The following is a 20,333-nucleotide window of genomic DNA, read 5'->3' on the forward strand; positions in this document are numbered from 1 at the left end:
TTGTGCAAAAATCACTGCCTGTGGAGTTGGGGAACTTGAATTCAAATCCTGTCCCTGAACCCTCAGTTTCTGCTCTCTACCTCGGTAAAGCGAAGAGGGTGATGGGATGCTTCAGGAGCCACTGGCTCCGCCCTTGGCGAAAGGACCCACCCCACACCTCCCTCCCCGCCCATCACGAGGGAGCTTGGGCAAGTCCCTGACTGACAGAGGGGTGCGGCAGCAACACGTGACACAGAAACCGGTACAACTTTTAGTCAGAAAAGTTCCAGACTGAGCATGCGCTAACTATCCACGCATGCTCCGTCGCTTCGGAAACCTAGAAAATCTTTCGCAGAGGCCTTGGAAGTTCGAACTGTCAGGTGGTAGCGGCCTGGGCATGGGGCCCAGGACTTGGGGAGAATGGAGAGAGGGTGGCGGCCAGTCATGCTGGGCCCTAGCGTTGCTTTGGCTGACGGTGGCCGCTGATTTGCCCTCGGCTTGGGGTAGCAGCGGTCTCCGGCAGCGGCACTGGCCGGTTCCCTACAGGTGAGTGCGCGTGCGTCCCGGAGAGGCCAGGGGTCTTTGCACGGGCGGAGGGGGAGGTCAGGTGCGGCTGCGCGCGCATACCCCGGGCTGCGGGCTTGGGGGCAGCATTTAAATTCCTGAGGTTAGAGTGTGGACGTAGAGTTGAATCCTCGTTCTGCTCCATCCCAGTTTTTAAAGATCGATTGTCTCTCAGGTCCTTTTCCTAGCTCCCCTGGCCCAGGGACTGGTTAGATGTGAGGTGGGGAAAGTAGGAAGAAAAAAAAGACCAGAAAATGGAAGGTTTATTTCCTGAGCTCCTCTTCCTCTTGATGGTTAAAAAAAAAAAATCAGACATGTAATTGAGGGTAGTAGCAGGGTATTTGTGCAGGAAGCGGTTAGGAGGAGTTCTGTGGCTACTCGGGGGTGAAACAGACAAACCACACTAGGGGAGTATGTGAGCATAATAATACCTGGGAGGCTTAAATGTATATAAAGTACTTTCCAGCTTTTAAAGCAGCGAACATATATGTCAGTTGTCACATAGGAGAAAAAAATAGCCGACGTGATGATTACACAAATTAGTTGCTTCTGACTTCCTTGACTCTGTATAGGGAGATACTACTCAAATATTGAGGAGGCAGCTAGGTGGCTCAGTGGAGAGAACAGCGGGCCTCCAGTCAGTAACACTGGAGTTCAAATCCAGCCTCAGACATTTACTAGCTGTGTGACCCTGGACGAGTCACTTAACATCTGTTTGCCTTAATCCACTAGGAAGGAAATGGCAAACCATTTCAGTATCCTTGTCCAAAAAAACCCCAAAAACCCCATTCGTGGACATGAAGAGTCAGACACAACCAAACAACAATTCAGACATTGCTGTTGATGAAACCAGTAGGCCAGCCTCATGTGTTCCAGAGCAGTAGTGTCAAACTCAGATGGAAATGGGGGCATTAATGTGAATGTAAGGATGCCTGCCCTGCATGTCTATATTCTGTTTTTATTCATTTTGTTAAATATTTCCCATTTGCATTCTGTTCTAGCACTTAGGGGTATTTCAGGCTGTGTTTGACACCTATATTCTAGAGTATTGCAGACCCAATTAAGAAGTTGGATGCCCCTCTAGTGTGTGTGCATGAAGTCTTAAGGGATAAAGGCTCATCAACAGATAATAGATTTAGAGCTGGAAAGGACCTCATAAGTCACCTAGTCCAATGGTATCAAAGGCAAATGGAAGTGGAATAGATTTAGAAAAACCACCAAAAAAACCATAATTAACATTATGTGGTATTAGTTTGTGAAACATTTTCCCAGTTAAATTTTAATCTGGTTCCTGCCACACTGAAGTTTTGTAGGCCTATGAGTTTCATAACCTGTGATCTAATTGAACCCTTCCTCATTTTATAGATTTGATTTTTAACTTCTAATATTGTTTTTAATATGTTGTCAACTGGCATCAAGTGCCTAAAAAGGTCAGGGTGTGTGTGTACTAAATACTGATGATTCATGGCATGTTAGCGCTGAAAGGAACTTGAGATTTTTTTAGTCCAATCCCATCATTCAGTGGATTAGAAAAGATGGCCAGAAGTAGTAGGCATTTTACTCACATCCCTAAAAACAGAGCAGTTGGGTATATATATCACAGCACACAAACACCAGTGTCCTTAAATGAAGAGACAGGAACTCTGTTAGGGACGGAGGAGAGGGGACTTTCTAAGGAAGTAAACTGAATAAATTAGGGAAGTGGGGGTGGGGAAGTAATGTGTCCAAGACACAAGGTCTCTCCCGGGAGGTAAAATATCCCAAGTTGGGTACTATAAGTGAAGGGGAAAAGGAATGAGGGTCAAGTCACTTATATTTCAGTTTTTGTTTCTTGAGAATCTATGATTTAATTTTTATTTAGGCTCATAGGTTTAAAGCTGAAAGTCACCTCAGTGGTTATCTATTTCAACTTTCTCATTTTTCACACAGATACTAAGTGATAAAATACCTCAGGTCCTCCCTATCCAGATGATTCTCAAGCCAGCATTTTTATCGTCATACCACGTGAACACTTCCTGAACCAATATACGTCATAATCCTTCGGTCTCTTGGTTGACGGTCTTTCCCAGTTGCCATAAACAAAAGTTCACCTACTGATCAGATGTCTGATGAGCCTCTAATTTAGCTTGGCTGGTTTCATAGGTATAATATCGCAAGACCTATCCTAGCAGCGTTGTCTAGAGTTGGCCAGGATATGCATTATTTTGGGGGTTTTTTAAACCTAATGTCAGTTAAGGATATTGAGGTCACTATATTTGTTGTTAGAGGCAGCATGGAAAATATGTTAAGACCTGACCTGGAGTCGGGAAAATCAGCCTCTGACACATCCTGGCTTCGTGACCCTACACAAAGTCACTACCCCAGACAAGCTGCAGAATAGGTGTCACTATGCTTTGGTATGGGAGCTCAGTGGAGCTCCCTAACTTTATGAATTACAGGTCCAGTCCATTATTTGTTCTTGGTCTTACTTTCTGGGATCAGTTAGTCAGCAGGCATTTATTAAGTGTCAGGCATTGTGCTAAGCACTAGAGATGTAAACAAAGGCAAAAAACATAGTCTCTGTTTTCTAGAAGCTGACATTCTAATAGGAGAGAGTAAATTTTTTTTTCAGTTTCTACACTTTACGCACAACAACCTATAGTCCTTTATTCACTTCTTTTTTTTTTAAATTAAAATATTTTCTTCCCATCTTCCATCTCCAACCCCCACTCCCCCTGCCCTCTGCTGGGAAAGCAAAATCCTTTTAAAACAAATATATGCATAATCAAGCAAAATAAATTCCATCATTGGCCATATCCAAAAATATATGTTTCTTTTTGCACCCTGAGTTCATCATCTCTCTTTCAGGAGTTGGGAAATTTGCTTCCTCATCAATCCTCTGGAATTATGGTTGGTCATTCCTTGAAACCTGTATTCTTGGAGAGTTGACTAGAACACTGGAGGTAGATAGGTTTAAGCATTATTATCCCCATTTTACATACTAAGAAAGTAAGGCTCAGGTCAACTACCCATGGTCACACAGCTATTATGAACTAGAGGTTGGATTCAAGCCCTCATCTTCTGGCTCCCACATCTAGCATCCCATAGAGAATGGATGGAGTACCAGACTTGGAGTCAGGAAGACCTGGCTTTGAATTCTTCCTCTGACCCTATGTTGTGGCCAAGTCAAGAATCATTTATTAAGTGCTTACCATGTGCCATGCAAATTGGTCCAATTTGGCAAATCACTTAACTTCTGAGCTTTAGTTTTTTCATCTGTAAAATGGAGATAATACCAGTAGTATCTCCCTCACTAGGCTGCTATAAAGCTCAGAATCTATATAAAGGTTTTTTTGCAAGTGTTAAAGTACTTTATCAATGTTAGTTATGTAATCTTTAGTGATAGGTTTTGTGGAATCACAAAGACCTGGGTTCACGTGTAGCCCTTGCTATTTAGTAACTGTGTCACTATGGGCAGGCCACTTAAACCTCTCACAGACTAGGTTGCCATCTGCCTTTTTGAAGGAGCTTCCTACAGAATCACCGTTTTCGAAGTATTGACAGTTAGCAGTTCTATAAAGATCCATAAAAACTATGTTCAGGTAATCCCAAAAAGTTGTAAGGAAAGTATTTGGTAAAGCTAAAAGTGCTATGTAGATGTATTATTACTTGTACAGCAAACATCTAGTGACTCCATGCTCATTACCCTGTTGTATAAATAAAGAGGGCTTCTCTTTAAAGGGGTAGAACAGGAAGAAGTAATGACATTTGCATTAATAGGCTTATATAAAAAGTATATTCACAGGAAAGCTAGGTGGAGAAGTGGATAGAGCACTGGCCCTGGAGTCAGGAAAACCTGAGTTCAAGTCCAGCCTCAGACACTTGACACTTACTAGCTGTGTGACCCTGGGCAAGTCACTTAACCCCAACTGCCTCACCCCCCAAAAAAAAAAGTATATTCGCCGTAGGCTTGAAAGTCAAATTTCTCTCAAGTTCTTATGTTGAACAAAGTGAGCAATGGTACTGGAATAATTATGTATTATTTAGCTTATTATAGCTATTAGCTTATTATAATAATTATATCCTATTTAGCTACATAAATTTGCCTGGCATGGTTTTTTTTTTAAAGAAGTCCTAGTATAATGATATTATTGGAGAATATACATATTTTCCCCTTATTTCCCTTAAAGAAATCAGAAAAACTCAGAATGACCTGAGAGTAGTTGGAAATAAGAACTTTTCTAAAATATGTAATTAGGAGAAAATATGAATTTATCAAGTTATTTTTGTCATTTTGGTATTATAACAGTTATGCTTATTGTTTACATTTTCTTGGCACTTTATGATTACAAAATCCTTTATTGTGTTGCCTGATTTGACCCTTGTAACAAACAGCTCTGTAAGGAAGATAGTATAAATACCCCTATTTTACAGTTAAGGAAATTGAGACTTAGAATAATTAAATGAGCTGCCCAGGATCACATAGCTGGAGGTGTGATTTGAACCCCAGATAATTTAACTTGTACAAGCCTTGATTTCCTCATATATAAAGAGAGAAGGTTGAACTGCTTACCTAAAATGAGCTTTAAATGAAATTTGGATTCTTAAACATATAAGATCAAACTAATTCCTTTCAAGTTGATAACTGTTTTTTTCTTAATGAAGGCGTTTTGAATTCCGTCCTACACCAGATCCTTATTGTCAAGCTAAATATACTTTCTGCCCAACTGGTTCTCCTATCCCAGTTATGAAGGATGATGATGTCCTAGAAGTCTTTCGATTACAAGCCCCAGTATGGGAATTTAAATATGGTGATCTCCTGGGTCATTTGGTAAGAATGGACCTTTATTTTGTTATGGCTCTGAATTGTTGAGTGCAGTTTGATTTTGGGGAAAACCAATTAAATTCTGTTGTGTATATGTGTGCACACGCTGATGTATATGTACATATGCATGTGTCCACCTAATTTCTTAATTTACATTCATGTGTGGGTATATATACACATAAATATGCTTATATATATTATCCTTATATTGATTCTATTTAGAACAGTTACACTAAGAAGTAAAAAGTTGTGAATCAAAATATCAAATTAATAATTTTAATGGCAGCAAACACTAACTTTTATAGCCTTTTTTTAAACATTCTAACAAATTTTGGTTAAATTAAATCATTAACCTTATTTTGAATAATTTAACTGAAGCAATGATGCTATGGTCAACAAAATAGACTGTACTAGTTGCAAGACATTTTAAGCTTTGGCATTCCTAATGTACTGTAACAGTATGTACGTTAGATGTCAGTCTAAGTACCCTGGGTTTTGTATATTTACAGTACTTAAATTTCTTTGAAGTATTTCTTAAATGTGTTGAAGTATAGGGCATTTTAAGCAATTTTCTATTAGTCCAGCAAGTAGAAAACTTTCCTACTGGGAGTTGGAGGTGGGATATTAAGGCAAGAAACAACAGCATCACAGGTAGAATTTTATTTTGCAATTTATTCTTTCCTCTTTTCTAGTCTTTCCTATTTCCTTCCTCTGTGGTAAGATTGGGGGAGGGGGCAATAGGGAAAAAAGAAGAGGAGGTCCACACTGTTGATAGTAGTATCAAGTGAAATAAGACTTGGTAGAAGCTTCTGAGATTTTAGTGATGATTGTTGTATTTATAGGCTTTCATATCATATGAAAAATCTATTCACTATAGGCTTGAGGGTCAAATTTCTCTGACATTCTTATGTTGCATAAAGTAACCAAAAATGTTGAAAAAATTATATCTATTAGCTACATAAATTGAGTTGGCATGATTTTTTAAAAAATCCTAATAAAATAATTTTGGTCAAAAATAAGACCAAAATTTTCCCAATCTTTATACAGCACTACCTAATGAAGTTTTTGTTTGTTTGTTTGTTTGTTTGTTTGCATTTTAAGTCTCTAGGGGAAAGGGGAGTGATTTTTCTAGTCAGGTGTTTGAGTAAAGGAATCGATGTATTATTGCTGGGTCCACCTCCCACTTCTGTGCTTGATCTGTCCACCACTAACTAGCATTAAATGCCTACTAGGTGCTAGGCACTGGAGATGCAAAAACAAAGAATGAAACAATCCCTACTTTCAAGAAACTTCCATTCTCCCTCTTAAAATCTATGCTATTGCAGCAAGTACTTAGTCTAAGGAACCTCTCTTTGAATAATCCACATTACTAAGCCCCAACTAAAAGTAAAGATTGAGAACATTTGAAGGACCTATAAAGACTTTAATATTCTCCAGTATACCCTTTAAAACCATCATAGATGGATCATAGGTTATAACTGTCATGATGTAATTATCAGCAGTGAAAATAATTGTAAAACCAGAACTTCTGTAGTTTTTCTGCTCTCCTGTGATCACATAAAGTAGGAGTGCAACATTTGTTATTTCTCCATCTCTCAGTCTGGACCTACCATTCTCTAAGTTGAAAGAGAACCACTGCATCACCCCTCCCCGTTAAAGAGAAATGCTCAGCACTAAGAACCCTGTCCAGGAGAAGTATCCTATACAGAGGGTAAGGTCGAGCCAGGGAACAAAGATCCACAGCTTGGGGAGCAAGAATGAGAATGTGCAAAAGGAAATGAAACTTTCAGATAGCTCATGTCCCAAGTGCCTTGGCCAGTCTCATTTATTAAGAGCCTACTATGTGTAATGCTTTTTCTAAGTACTGGAAGTGTTTTTCAAGGAACTTAAATTCTACTAGGGAGTGACAGAACACGTACACAGGTAAGTCATTCACTATAGCGTAATTTGTGGGGAGAGAGAGGGAGGTGCAATGAGTAAGTAGTATTTGAGAATGAAGTCTCTCAGGCACAGAGGATAGCCTATAAAAGTGCTGAGATAGGAGATGGAATGAATAGTTCAGGTAGCAGCTTTCAGCTTAGCTGAAATGTAGACTTATGTAAAAGGCAATAATATTAATTTTCAAAAAAGATGGATTGGAAACAAGTTTTCAATGCCTGGCTGAGGAGTTTGTGATTTATCAAAGTTTTTTAGCAATGCAATGACATGCTCAAACTTACACCATGGGAAAATTATTTGAGCAGCTCTCTGGAGAATGGATTAAAGGGTGGAGAGGCTAAAAGGACAGAAGCTCATCTCACGGTTTTTTTCAGTAGGCAAGGCCTGAGCTGGCATAGGGCTTTAGAAGTGACACAAAAGGGGATGGATATGAAAGGCATTGTGAAGGTACAACAGACAAGGCTTAGATTTTGATTAGATATAGTCAGTGAGGAAGCAAAGACTCTAAGGCTGCAACCAAAAGGGGGAATGATACCCCCAAAAGAAATAAGAGAAGTTTAAAGGATAGATGGTTTAGTGGAGAAAGATAACTTCCATTTTGGACATTAAAGACACATTAAATTTAGAATGTAAGTAGCACAAAGGAAGGGATTATTTCAGTTTTGTCTTTTATGTTTTTGTCCCCTTACCTATAGAATAGGTTCTTAATAAATGATTTGCTATTGAATTTGAGATTTTGATAGCATGTTTAGGTGGAGATATGTAGCAAACAGGTAGCTAAAGATCCAGGAAAGGTGTTCAGAAGAAAAATTAAGATTGGTTTATGTGGCAAAGAATTGGAAATTGAAGGGATGGCCATTAATTGGGGAATAGCTGAACAAGTTGTGGTATATGAATATAATGGAATAGCATTGGGCTATAAGAAATGATGAGCAGGCAGATTTCAGAAAAACCCGGAAAGACTTATATGAACTGATGCTGAGTGAAATGAGCAGAACCAGGAGAACATTGTACACAATAACAGCCACACTATGCAATGACTGACTTTGATAGACTTAGCTCTTCTTAGCAATGCAAGGATCTAAGACAATTCCAAAAGACTCATGATGGAAAATGCTATCCACATCCAGAGAAAGAACTATGTAGTCTGAATGCAGGTGAAACCATACTATTTGCTCTACTTTTCTTTTGTTATTTTATTTCTTCTTTCTTGTGGTTCCTCCCATTAGTTCTAATTCTTCTATACATCATGACTAATGTGAAAATATCCTTAATATGAATGTATAAGTAGAGCCTATGTCAGATTGCACACTGTCTTGTGGAGGGGGGAGGAGAAGAAGGGGGAGAAAATTTAAAACTCAAAGTCTTATGGAAGTGAATGTTGAAAACTAAAAATAAATTATTTAAAAAAAAAAAGATTGGATTTATGGATTTGGGAGTCCTCTCTGCAGAGACGGATATTTGAATATGTGGGGAGTGGAGATCACCAGCAGGTTATTAAAAAGCCCAGAACAAAAGCTTTCAGGGACACCCAAGCTTAGAACACAGGAGATATAGTCTCATTTTGCAACTATTTTTTTATATCTGACATTATTTTTACACAGAATATTATGCATGATGCTATTGGATTCAGAAATACTTTGACAGGCAAGAACTACACCATGGAATGGTATGAACTTTTCCAACTCGGAAACTGCACATTTCCCCATCTCCGACCTGAAATGAATGCACCATTCTGGTGTAATCAGGGAGCTGCCTGTTTTTTTGAAGGTATTGATGATATTCACTGGAAAGAAAATGGGACCTTGGTTCTGATAGCAACTATATCAGGTAGGTTTTGAAAACATGATAGTATTTGGGTGACAGCATAAACAGATATTAAAACCAGCTTCATTTTGAAGCATAGTTCATTGTTTTCTTCAGTTTTAGAAGCCATCTGTAAAATATGTAGCTGGAACCACTGACTCTTAAACCAAAATATTATTCATGTGTTATATTGCCTATTACCAATAGAATTTAATAGAAAATTATGGCTTAGTACAACCACATTGTAAAAATTTAGTGAAAATGAGTGAATTGTTCGCAGTATTATGTTTGAGCCTCTGGAATGCTTATACTTCCTAGTTATGATTTTAGTAAGAATTAGACAAGTAGCTTAGAAAAAACTGGATTTGGGCCTTTGTAACTGAGCAAAGCTTCCTGTTAAGCTATTTTTAAATGGTAAAACAGATGTTATATTAACAAAGCAGCATTCTTAGAGTCAGTTCTCTTCTAAGATTTTTAGTTCTAACTGCCTCTAAATTTCAAGTCCATAAAGCATTACTAGGAAGTAATAATAATAGTGTTATTTCTATCACTGTTTAATATTAAATATTTAATTTTATTTATTAAATTTAATATTAAATGTGGTAAGATTAAGCTATGTCACTGTTTTCAGAAAAGAGAACTATACTAGGAAGCAGAAAACCTTAGCATTAATGGTTTTCAACAGTTAACTGGCCATTACCTTGGGCTGATTCCTTACTCATGAGTTCTTTGAAGTAGGAGTGGGCAGTGAGCACATGTATATTGTGTATAATGAGTATGATAGTGTATAGTGTGGTATCTGTTACATGTAGAGGTGTGCTTCTAATGTGTGTATGAAACATATTAATGTATATAATGTGTATAAATATCCCCAACATTATCCCCAACCTTATGAATCCAGGAGGCCTTACTGTTTTCCTTCCCTTTCCTGTCCCTGGGGCTAGAGGTGAGGAGAATCCAAATTGCAGACTGTTTGATTTGGACTCACAGAACTTGGGTTTTAATCTTGGCTACAACATTCGAGTAGCTTCACTTCTCTGGGCCTGTTTCTTTTATAAAACGAGGTCAGATTAGGTACCCTCAAGTGCCTCTTCCAACTCCTTTTTTTAATATGTATAACACAATATGATTACAAGTCCAGGTTCCACAATTCTGAATGTTAATTTTACATTCTTCTTTTCAAAGTAGGGAGAGCAAAATCCCAAATTGAGAGTCAATGTACCCAAGTGAAATGGTAAATCACTCTCTGCAAGAACTTTATTTAGTCACACAATCCATCCTTCTACTTTCAGAGTATACTACCTGACCGAGCCAGGCTTATAAAATATGTCTTAAAACGTCCAGGATGATGAAAAAGGTAGAGATAGCCAAATAGAATTAGCTACTGGATATAATGTGTTGTCACAGTTAATGATGTCCTTAAGTAAAACAAACACAAGTTGGGTTAAGAACTCCAGTAGAAATTCAACAGAGGGGCAGCTAGGTGGCACAGTGGATAGAGCACTAGCCCTGAAGTCAGGAGGACCTGAGTTCAAATCCGGCCTCAGACCAAACACTTGACACTTACTAGCTGTGTGACCCTGGGCAAATCACTTAATCCCAACTGCCTAAAAATTTGAAAAAAAAGAAAAGGAGGAGAAAAGGGGGCAGCTAGATGGCGCAGTGGATACAGCACCAGTCCTGGAGTCAGGAGGACTTGAGTTTAAATCCAGCCTCACACATTTGACACTTACTAGCTGTGTGATCCTGGGCAAGTCACTTCACCTCATTGCCTCACCAAAAAAAAAAAAAAAGAAAGAAATTCAACAGAGCCTGTAAGTTCTTTTGGTTTGGCAAGTTTAAACTAATTCAGAATTGATCCTAGTAAAGATCCAATGCTGTTAAATATGGTTAAAAACAAAAAGGTAGAGCTTTGCATCAAACCATTTTTATAAATCTAATTATACATACAGAATTGGTTAAATCTCTCCCTTCTTCACAATATCTCATTCCTGATCATCTTTCCTGACCTCTCTTTTACTTTTCTGCCTTCTACTTTGTCACTTATATATCACTTCCCATTCCCCTTGCCAGTTTTTTTTTCTTTCTTTCTCATTGGTACTATTTAATAATAACATTCAGGAAGAAGTGCTTCAGTTTTTGTAAACTTTATAACTTAAAGATCTGATAAATGACATCATTACTAAAATTCATTTTCCTCATAGATGAAAGGAGGTTGGATTAGGTGATTTCTAAGTACCCTTCTGGCTCTAAATTCTGAACTTATAATTATAAAATAAATGAATTAAGAAGGTAATGTGAACTAATGGATTGGGTGCATGGCAACATGCAGTGTTATCATAGGCATGTCAACTAACTTCTCTGAGTCTGTCTCTTCACTTGTAAAATGGGATTTTATGGTAGTACCTAATATCACAGAGTTGGTATTAGGCTCTTAGAATTGTATGTAAAGTGCTATATAAATGTCAATTGTTATTATCCTTCTACCTTTCTTCTGTGAAGGATAATTTGAGATATTGCTTGCCTTTGACATGGGTGTGAGCATATATGATTGGATGAGTTTGAATCCCTGCTATGAAAGCCAAACGTTTTCATTTATTCATGTCTATTTACATATATGTGTTTATATATAAGATTTAATTATAAGTTTTTTCTTTTTTAAAAATAGGAAAAATATTTAACCAAATGGCAAACTGGGTGAAACGGGATAATGAAACGGGTATTTATTATGAGACATGGACTGTCCAAGCCAGTCCAGAAAAAGAGTCGACAACATGGTTTGAATCTTATGACTGTTCAAAATTTGTATTAAGAACATATGAGAAATTGGCAGAACTTGGGGCCAAGTTTAAGAAGATAGAAACCAACTATACCAGAATATTTCTCTACAGTGGCGAACCTACATTTGTGGGAAATGAAACCTCTATTTTTGGACCTGCAGGAAACAAGACTCTTGCTACAGCTATAAAGAGATTTTATTACCCATTTAGACCTCATTTATCAGCTAAAGAATTTTTGTTAAGTCTTGTGCAAATTTTTGATGCAGTGCTTATCCACAGGCAGTTTTATTTGTTTTATAATTTTGAATATTGGTTTTTACCTATGAAGTCCCCCTTTATAAAGATAACATATGAAGAAATTCCTTTACCAAACAAAACACTGGTTTCTAAAACATTGGGACTTTGAGGAAAAAATGTCAGTATTATCTTCTTGGGAAGTGATTGAGAGAGTGATTTGGTCCCATTATGGATCATCTAGGTCTATTCTCCATTCATTGGTTTTTAAGGATTAAGGAGGTGAAACTCTAATCAACAAATCATTTTGCCTCTTAGTATCTCTTGGGAACTGGGTGGGGAGAGGTTAATACGTTATTGTACTGGCAAAAGATAGCCCCTTGGATTATCTGGATTTCAAGGCTACAACTAACAGGGAAGAAGAATCACAGTACAAAGGGCTAATATTAAACAGACTATGTTATGATGCATTGTACATAGTAGGTGCTTAATAAATATTTGAGTTGAATTATATATAACTACAGTACAAAGGTTACATGTTTTGTTCTGCATACCACTTAAAACCTTTAAGTATTATTCTGTTGTAATAATTTTAAAGTGCCTTTTGATCCAGGTGTCCTGAATGAGTTCCTCTCATTGGAGTTTCTAAGACTTTTTTTTCCCTCTTAAACATGGCAGATGTGAAAGTTTTTCCTTTCAGGGACAAAGGTTTTTCTCTTACAGAGTTTGAGCTTCAGAATTTCCTGGGGTTTGCAATATCAGATGTTGAACTGAGTATATAGTGCCTCATGGTTTGTCATTAAACATCTGAATACCCTTGGGCACAGCTAATCCTTAAATTTATTTTACTAGTTTTATTTTCCTCCTCATTAACTAGCAGTGACATGTAGGATAAGTAACAATGTTTGTGTTCACATATCTATGTATGTCATATGTTTAACTGCCTACTGAAACATTGTATTCCTCAAATAGAGAGGCAAGGCTATACTTGACATTTTGTCACCAATTCACTGATGCCAAAAATTATATTTTTCAGTCCTTTGTCTTGTTCATTAATCACTTTAAACTATAGCCAGTTTTTGAAAAAGCATCCTTGTTAAAGGGATGGCTGTATTGGAAAGGCATTCCACTAGGGGGCAAATGTAAAGTTTATACACATTTTTTGTTTTTTTTTCCAAATAGCACATGTGAAGGAAACAGTCCACTCTGGGAACATGGTGAAACAAAAAGCAGGGGACTGTTAACTCTGAGTAAAAGCATCTGTATTAATTACAAGTTACCATTGTTAAACCTCCATGAAAAACTAGAACATGTTTAGATGTAATTATGATGTTTCCAAAATCAGGATATTATGTATCATGTGGTATCATACTTTATAATGATATACAGAGTTGCTAGGAGAAAATAGTTGGGTTTTTTTTTTAAGAAGTCACACAATGAAGCTTCTGTATAGTATTATATGTGCAAGTTGACAATGGAAGGCTTCTCATTCATATAAATGAATCTTAATTTTATTTCAAATTAAGTTATAGTAGGCAGTAAGAAATAATGTGAAGGTCACACTGAAGAAAGACTTTTAAGTAGTAGCCAGAAAATAATTTAGATGTATCAATCATGTGCCCCTTAACATATTAAAAACTCTATTGTATTTAATATTCTGTAGGTATTATTTGCAAGACATTTGCAAATCCATAATTAGTGATTACCTATTAAATATGAGATGCTGTTAGGGAGATTGGAGCCAACATTTTTTAATTTTTAAATTATTTTTTAAAATTTAAATTTTAACTTTTAAAAATATATAATCTTAAAGTTTTTTTAAAAAAAATGCTATTTTTATGAATTATGTTCTGTAGCATTAATTTGAGGTTTAGTGAGTATACTTCTTAAGGGGCTTTTGCTTAGAACTATTTCTGGTAAGTTGTGACAGTTAATTGAAAGAATACAACCAAAACAAAAATAAGAATGCCATAATGACTATTACATTTTACAAGGTTAAATAGTTCTTTTACTTACTTCTTACAAAAAGAAGGAAAAAAATGTAGCTTTTAAAGGCCTCAACGGAGCTTATTATTCTGTTGTGCTACTACAGTGAAATCTTAATCTTCAGGAAATGGGCCTTAAAGCAAAGTCAGCTGTGGGGTTGTTTGGTTGGTTTATAACTTAACAAATCCTGCATTAGTGGTAGTGTGTACCATGTATTTCAGAGGTGATGTTCCTGCTAAGTAACATAACTGTGGGAGAAAAAAGATCTCTACATAGATTGAGCACACTCAAAGTAAGCGAAACTTGATTTGACAAGTTCAACCACTTCTTTTTTCCAAGCTGTGACCAAGTGAATGTCTTTTTCTCTCCCTTCTTAAAAAGAAAAAGATAACACTTATTTACACTTGATTGATCTAATACCTTAGTATGAATGCATTCCATTCGAGGTGATTAAAATCAAGCAATTACTTCATAAATCTTTTTTCTCACTGTAAAATTATGAGACCTATTAAATTAATTTTAGGTACTAGCAAGTGGGAGGAAATATATTTTGCAAAGATAAAGCCCCTTGTAATTATTATACCTATAAAGATAGTTATAAAGGTACACCCACAATTTTTTGTGAGAGGGTGGGAGATATAGTGTTAGTCTGCAGTCTGGGTAGACTTTTCTTATAGCTGGCATGTCACACCCAACTCCTGATAGAAAGGGTTCAAAATCCACTGGATTAGAAGTCTGGAGTCCTGTATCCAAAACTTGTTCCACTTATACCAGTTCCATATCCAATATGACACTGGATAAGTCAATTTTTATGTGCTTCAATTTCCTCACATATAAAATAATGCAGAATTGTGCTGCCACTGAAATACATAGTATACTACCACTTATGTTGGATTTAAGTTATCAAATAAAACCCAAAACACACAGCTGCCTTTGCTATAAAAGGCCCTTTCCCAGAAAATTAAGATTTTACTATAGTAGCAAAATAAGAGTATTAGATTTCTTAAGGCCTTTAAAAGGTGCAATGAAGAGGAATAAAAGCATTGCTAAATGAAAAAGGTTGATGGTTTATTAATTGATAGAAATTTTAGGAATGATTTTAATAATGCTTTATATGTAAAAGTTCTTGTCACAGGTCAAATTGACTATTCTCTAGTTTCCCTAAAAACCTCCAAAAACAAAGTAAATACAGATTGGCGGAAATTTTTTTTGAAATTAAAGTCATGTGTAATAGAAGTCTTTATGACTGAAAATGAGACTAGCAAGCTTGAAATGTTTTAAAAGTATGGATGTGCAAGAATGTGAGAAAGGCAAAATTATTCTTTTAAAGGTACTTCTCACTGATTATTTGACAATTCGTTTTCTCTGCTTAGAGGTTGCAGTATTAATCTTTACCATTGTCTTTCATACCTCTGTATTAGTCATTGTCAATAAATAATCTTTTTTTAAAAAATGAGTCTTTTTTTTTTTAATGTGAGGCAGTTAGGGTTAAGTGACTTGCCCAGAGTCACACAGCTAGTGAGTGTTATGTGTCCGAGGTTGCATTTGAATTCAGGTCCTCCTAACTCCAGGGCTGGTGCTCTATCCACTGTCCCACCTAGCTGCCCCAGGAATTAGTCTTAAGCAAAATTTTGTAATCATATTAAACTGAGCACATAAATAAAATTCCTCCAAACCAGAACATCATTGAAACTGAGTCTAATTTGAGTTTTAAAGTCAGAAAATAATTTTTAAGTGCTTGATTTGATTATGGTTAATACTCCAGAATTAAAAACTATATTTTCAAATAGACAAAAGTATTGAGCATATAAAGTATAAGTAAAAATTAATCTTAAATGTTATGCATGTTTATAAACTGAAATTAAGTATTTCATGTATTATATAAATCAGCTTTTGCAAAATGTAAACTTCCAAGTAGAACTTTGGTTATTAGAATGTATTTTGTCAAATCCATTTACTAAGTTCAAGGAGATCTGTGCCTCTTTTAAAATACCCCAAGTACTTAACATTCATTTCTGTTAAAAGTCAAGCTTATGAAGGAGGGGGGAGGGGAATGTGTGTGTGCGCGCAAAATAACCACTATCATTCACTTGTTATTAATTTTTAAATTTGAGCTATTATATTGTTTCTGCTTATTTACATGTTGCTGAAGATTAAGTTCTCATCATTTCAAAATCCTACGGCAAATCAAAATTATTTAGAAGATCATCAACTGCTCTATTCAGTATGCAATCCTATTTTGAAATAGATAAAATTTATAAACAGTCAGTACCCACAACTGGTAATTGAGATAAACTTTTTCAGAACACTGATGAAGTAAGTTCAAGCATCAATTTATACTATCAGGAATAAGCTACTTTTAAAAAATGGATAGTTAGTGCTCTTCCAATTTCTCCCAAACAGGGAAACATTTAGCATTAGTCCCCATAACCAAAGTTTATACAAAGAGTAGGAAATTCAGGTGTTTGAAGATAAAGCTTAATATTTTTATGAACTATGCTTTATACCATTACCTTTGTATAGGTGAAAGCAACTTAAAATGACACAACTTTAAAGTGACAAAAAAGTCATTTAGAAAATATTCATTTAACTAAATGTGATTGCTGATTACAGGAACCTGCTGATACTTTTTTCTGTTAAAATTGTTCTATCCACTTAGCAATATTCACTCAAAAAATATAATTATAAACTTAAATATGCCTTTTAAATTTATTATAGCTCACCCTAAAAATATACATTTGGAGCTTCATGTATGATTAATAAAAACCAAAATATCTTACACAATTTAGCAGTACAATCCCTAAAAGAAAAATAAGCCACCATTAAGACTCACTGCTATCTGATAATCTTTCATACAATTTATAAACATTTTAGAGTTTACCTTTAATTATAATTTTGATTTGGCTTTTTAAATAAGTTTGCCATTACAACAAATTCAGTTACATTATACCTCAAAACTAGTTTAAACAATATACAAAAACCAAATATTCCTTACTTCACATAAAAATGCCTCAAGTGCAATTTACAGAATAACATATTACAGGATGAACTTTATAAGGTTAGTAGATTACAAAGCAATTTTCAAAATGTAAATCAAATGCTTTTCCTTCTACTCCTTGTGCACTTGCCCTGTGGAAGTTTGATCTTGGCTCTAATTTATGTTCTCATACAACAGCCATTTTGTTAAATTTACCATTTGCCTAATAAGTGTATACATATTTCCCCCCAAGAAACATATACAATAAGAAAAAACAGGGCTGTGTAAAAACTGCGAAAATTTGGCCAATCTTCATGAGCAAAACATACCTACACCCATCTCCCATAAACCTTATCTTCCTGAGCTATATCTGACACCTTATAACAGATGTATGAAGACCCTAAAAATTGTCAAATTTACATTTTAAAAAACTGCATAGAGAACAAAACATTTTTGAAAATCTATTACTACTTGGATTTCATAATCTGTAGTAAACAAGTTTCTCGGGCTTAACATGTTTAAACTTTACAGCTGTTGATTATTCTTATATTTGAACCACTACTGATTTTTCTACTGATATTTGACTGTTACTAGGCTAAAGAAACAGATTTTTCTGACCAAATCTGGCCCATGGATCTTCCACATTACAATCAATATTTAAGCCTGTTTATTAGTCACTGACTGCAAATATCAATTTCTATGCCACAGTCATATAATTATATGAAAACTACATTAAATAAGCTTTTTTTCCTTTTTTACAATATGGTATGCTCAAGTTTAAGGTGCTATTAAAATTGCCTTTTGGCATAAGATCTTTACCAAGTGGGCATCATGTCTGGAAACCAAACTCTACCAAGATGCTTTGATACTTCCCAATGAATCTGCTCCAAACTATACTTCTGGTCAGGAATTAATACTTCTTCCATAATGGATAGCTGAGACAGACGGCCACCACACAACTTCACAAACTCAACAAAGGCACTGCAAGAGACTTCACATTCACCTAGTCCAATAGCTGACAAATTTTTGCAACGTTCTGCAATGCGAATTAATTCCTCATCCAGTGGTCGTAATCCATTAGCACACACTACTAGTTCAACTAAACGAGGGCACGTCATTCCAACACGGCCAAGCACATCTTTACTTACTGATCTGCCAAAGTAAAGATGAGTGGCAGGAATTTCATAACGAAAGAATGGATCAAATTCTTCTTCATACAAAAAAAAATACATCACTAAATTTACTTTAGGTGAATGTCTGACAAAAGCATCCCAGCTGCTCTTCTGAATTGTATGGAAGTGTGTCTGTCCTGGATTTTCACTGACTACATCAATGCGCAAGTGTTCCAATCTGACATGTTTCTCAGAAGACAAAGCGAGAAGCAGTTCATCGCTTAAGAGGTGGTAGTTCAAGGCCAGTTCACGTAAGCCATGACATTGGTCAGCCACACAAAGGATACCTTGGAAAAGAAAACAAATTCAGCCAATTCACAACTGAAATTGTACTTTTTATAATGATTTAATTATAACTTTAAAGATTATAAGACAGAGCTACAATACTTTAATGCAGTTTTAATGGGACACAGCATGGTATAGTGGAAAGATTGTTGAACTTGGAAGACAAAGGAAGTGGATTCAAATCCCAGCTTGATCACTTACTAATTATGTGACTTTGGCCTACTTAGTCTTTAACTTCTGTCACTTTCAGTTTTCCAATATATAAATTGAGACTAACAATACTTTCACTACCTACCTCATACGGTAGTTGCCAGAAACAAATGTGACAACATACATAAAGTATTATGTAAACCTTAAAGTGCCATTTATGTATCCCATGGCAAAAAGAAAGGCTCCATGTGAGCTAAAATATTTATAGCAGCTTTTTGTGATAGCAAAGAATTAGAAACAAAGTAGGGATCCATGAATTGGGGAATGGCTGAAGAAACAGTGGCACACAAATGTAATGGAATATTACTGTGCTGTAAGAAATGACAAACATGATGAATGAAAAGCATGGAAAAATGAATGTAAGGTGATGCAAAGTAAGCAGAGCCAGGAAACAATATACATACAAGGTACATGAAAAGAACTATCATAAAACAATTGGAAAAAATGCTGTGAAATTATAGAGAATAACCTTGCCACCCCCCAAGAAAAGAGAAATACAAGACCCCTCCCTCTACTCCTCTGTAGAGCTGGGAGAGGGTATAAAACAATACTTGAGATTATTTTTTATGCTAATCAGTTTTGCTAATTTTTCCCCCTTTTTAAAAGTAATCTTCTATAAAGGAAGACTCTATGGGAGGAGGAAAAAGAAAGGAGGAAATCCAGGCACACAAATTTATCAATAAAATCAATTTTTTAAAAATGCTATTCAAACTATGATTATCAGTAATAGGAAACATCAACAAAGTCTAAATATCTTACTAAAAAATTTTAGTAATGGCTTTGAAAGCTAATTATTCAGTTAAAACTGTATGCTTAATCTTTACTTAGCTAATCAAATCATCACCTAATTTCAAAGACTAAATTCTAGAAAATAGTTTTTAAACTTATTCTTCATTGTAAATACATCCAATATTTAGAATTCCAAATTTAAACACTTAGAGAAAACTATGAAAAATATGATAATATATCCTTTCTATAATACCACTAAAGCAGCTATGTGGTATAGTGGATAGGGTGCCGGCCCTGGAGTAAGGAGGGCCTTAGTTCAAATCCAACCTCAAATCAACCATTTGCCAGTTGTGTGAGCCTTGGCTAGTCAACTAACCTTGTTTGCCTCAGTTTCCTCATCTGTAAAATGAGCTAGAGAAAGAAATGGCAAACCACTCCAGCATCTTTACTAAGAAAACTCCAAATGAGGTCACAGAGTCAAACATGCCTGAAAATAATAAAGCTATAGACATTGATTTCACATATTTTATTGGCGGGAAGAAATCAGAAAAAGCACTTAAATGTAAGTTAAGAAGGGAGCCCAGAGTGATTTGACACTGACTTTCCATAATTATAAACATTTTCCAAGGTTTGCTGACAGATTCTTTTGGGTTTTAAAACTACAAACCAAATCAAACTATCAAAATCTGCCTTGGTGATGATGGGGTTACATGCAAGGTCGGTTTTATGGGACCAATAAGGTAAATAAATGGGAGTTTGTTTTACTATTGCTGTTAAAAACATAGATGTGCTGCCTAATTGTAAAGACATAATACTTCTGAATAATGAGCTGAATTATGGGCTCAGAGCAGAGTCTTATGAGGATGCTA

The 20,333-nt window shown here is 35.8% G+C and overlaps 2 protein-coding genes across 13 annotated transcripts in view; one reads left to right on the forward strand and one right to left on the reverse strand.

Annotated features, from left to right (window-relative positions):
* Positions 1-253: 253 nt before the first annotated feature.
* CLN5 (CLN5 lysosomal BMP synthase) lies at positions 254-15,772 on the forward strand. The gene is made up of 4 exons (XM_020973250.2): positions 254-525; positions 5,188-5,353; positions 8,890-9,115; positions 11,760-15,772. The coding sequence occupies exons 1-4, from the start codon at positions 296-298 to the stop codon at positions 12,275-12,277; spliced, it is 1,140 nt and encodes a 379-aa protein (XP_020828909.1). The 5' UTR covers positions 254-295; the 3' UTR covers positions 12,278-15,772.
* A 409-nt stretch (positions 15,773-16,181) lies between these two features.
* Positions 16,182-20,333, reverse strand: part of FBXL3 (F-box and leucine rich repeat protein 3) — a 37,099-nt gene continuing 32,947 nt past the window's right edge. For all 12 annotated transcript variants that reach the window (XM_020973260.2, XM_020973259.2, XM_020973252.2 and 9 more), the window contains one exon: positions 16,182-18,527. In XM_020973260.2, coding sequence (XP_020828919.1) covers positions 17,884-18,527 — 644 coding nt within the window. In that variant the 3' untranslated portion in view covers positions 16,182-17,883. The remainder of the gene's footprint in view (positions 18,528-20,333) is intronic.

The sequence above is a fragment of the Phascolarctos cinereus genome, unplaced genomic scaffold (assembly GCF_003287225.1).
Source record: "Phascolarctos cinereus isolate Bilbo 61053 unplaced genomic scaffold, phaCin_HiC Scaffold_7;HRSCAF=346, whole genome shotgun sequence".
NCBI classification, from domain to species: domain Eukaryota; kingdom Metazoa; phylum Chordata; class Mammalia; order Diprotodontia; family Phascolarctidae; genus Phascolarctos; species Phascolarctos cinereus.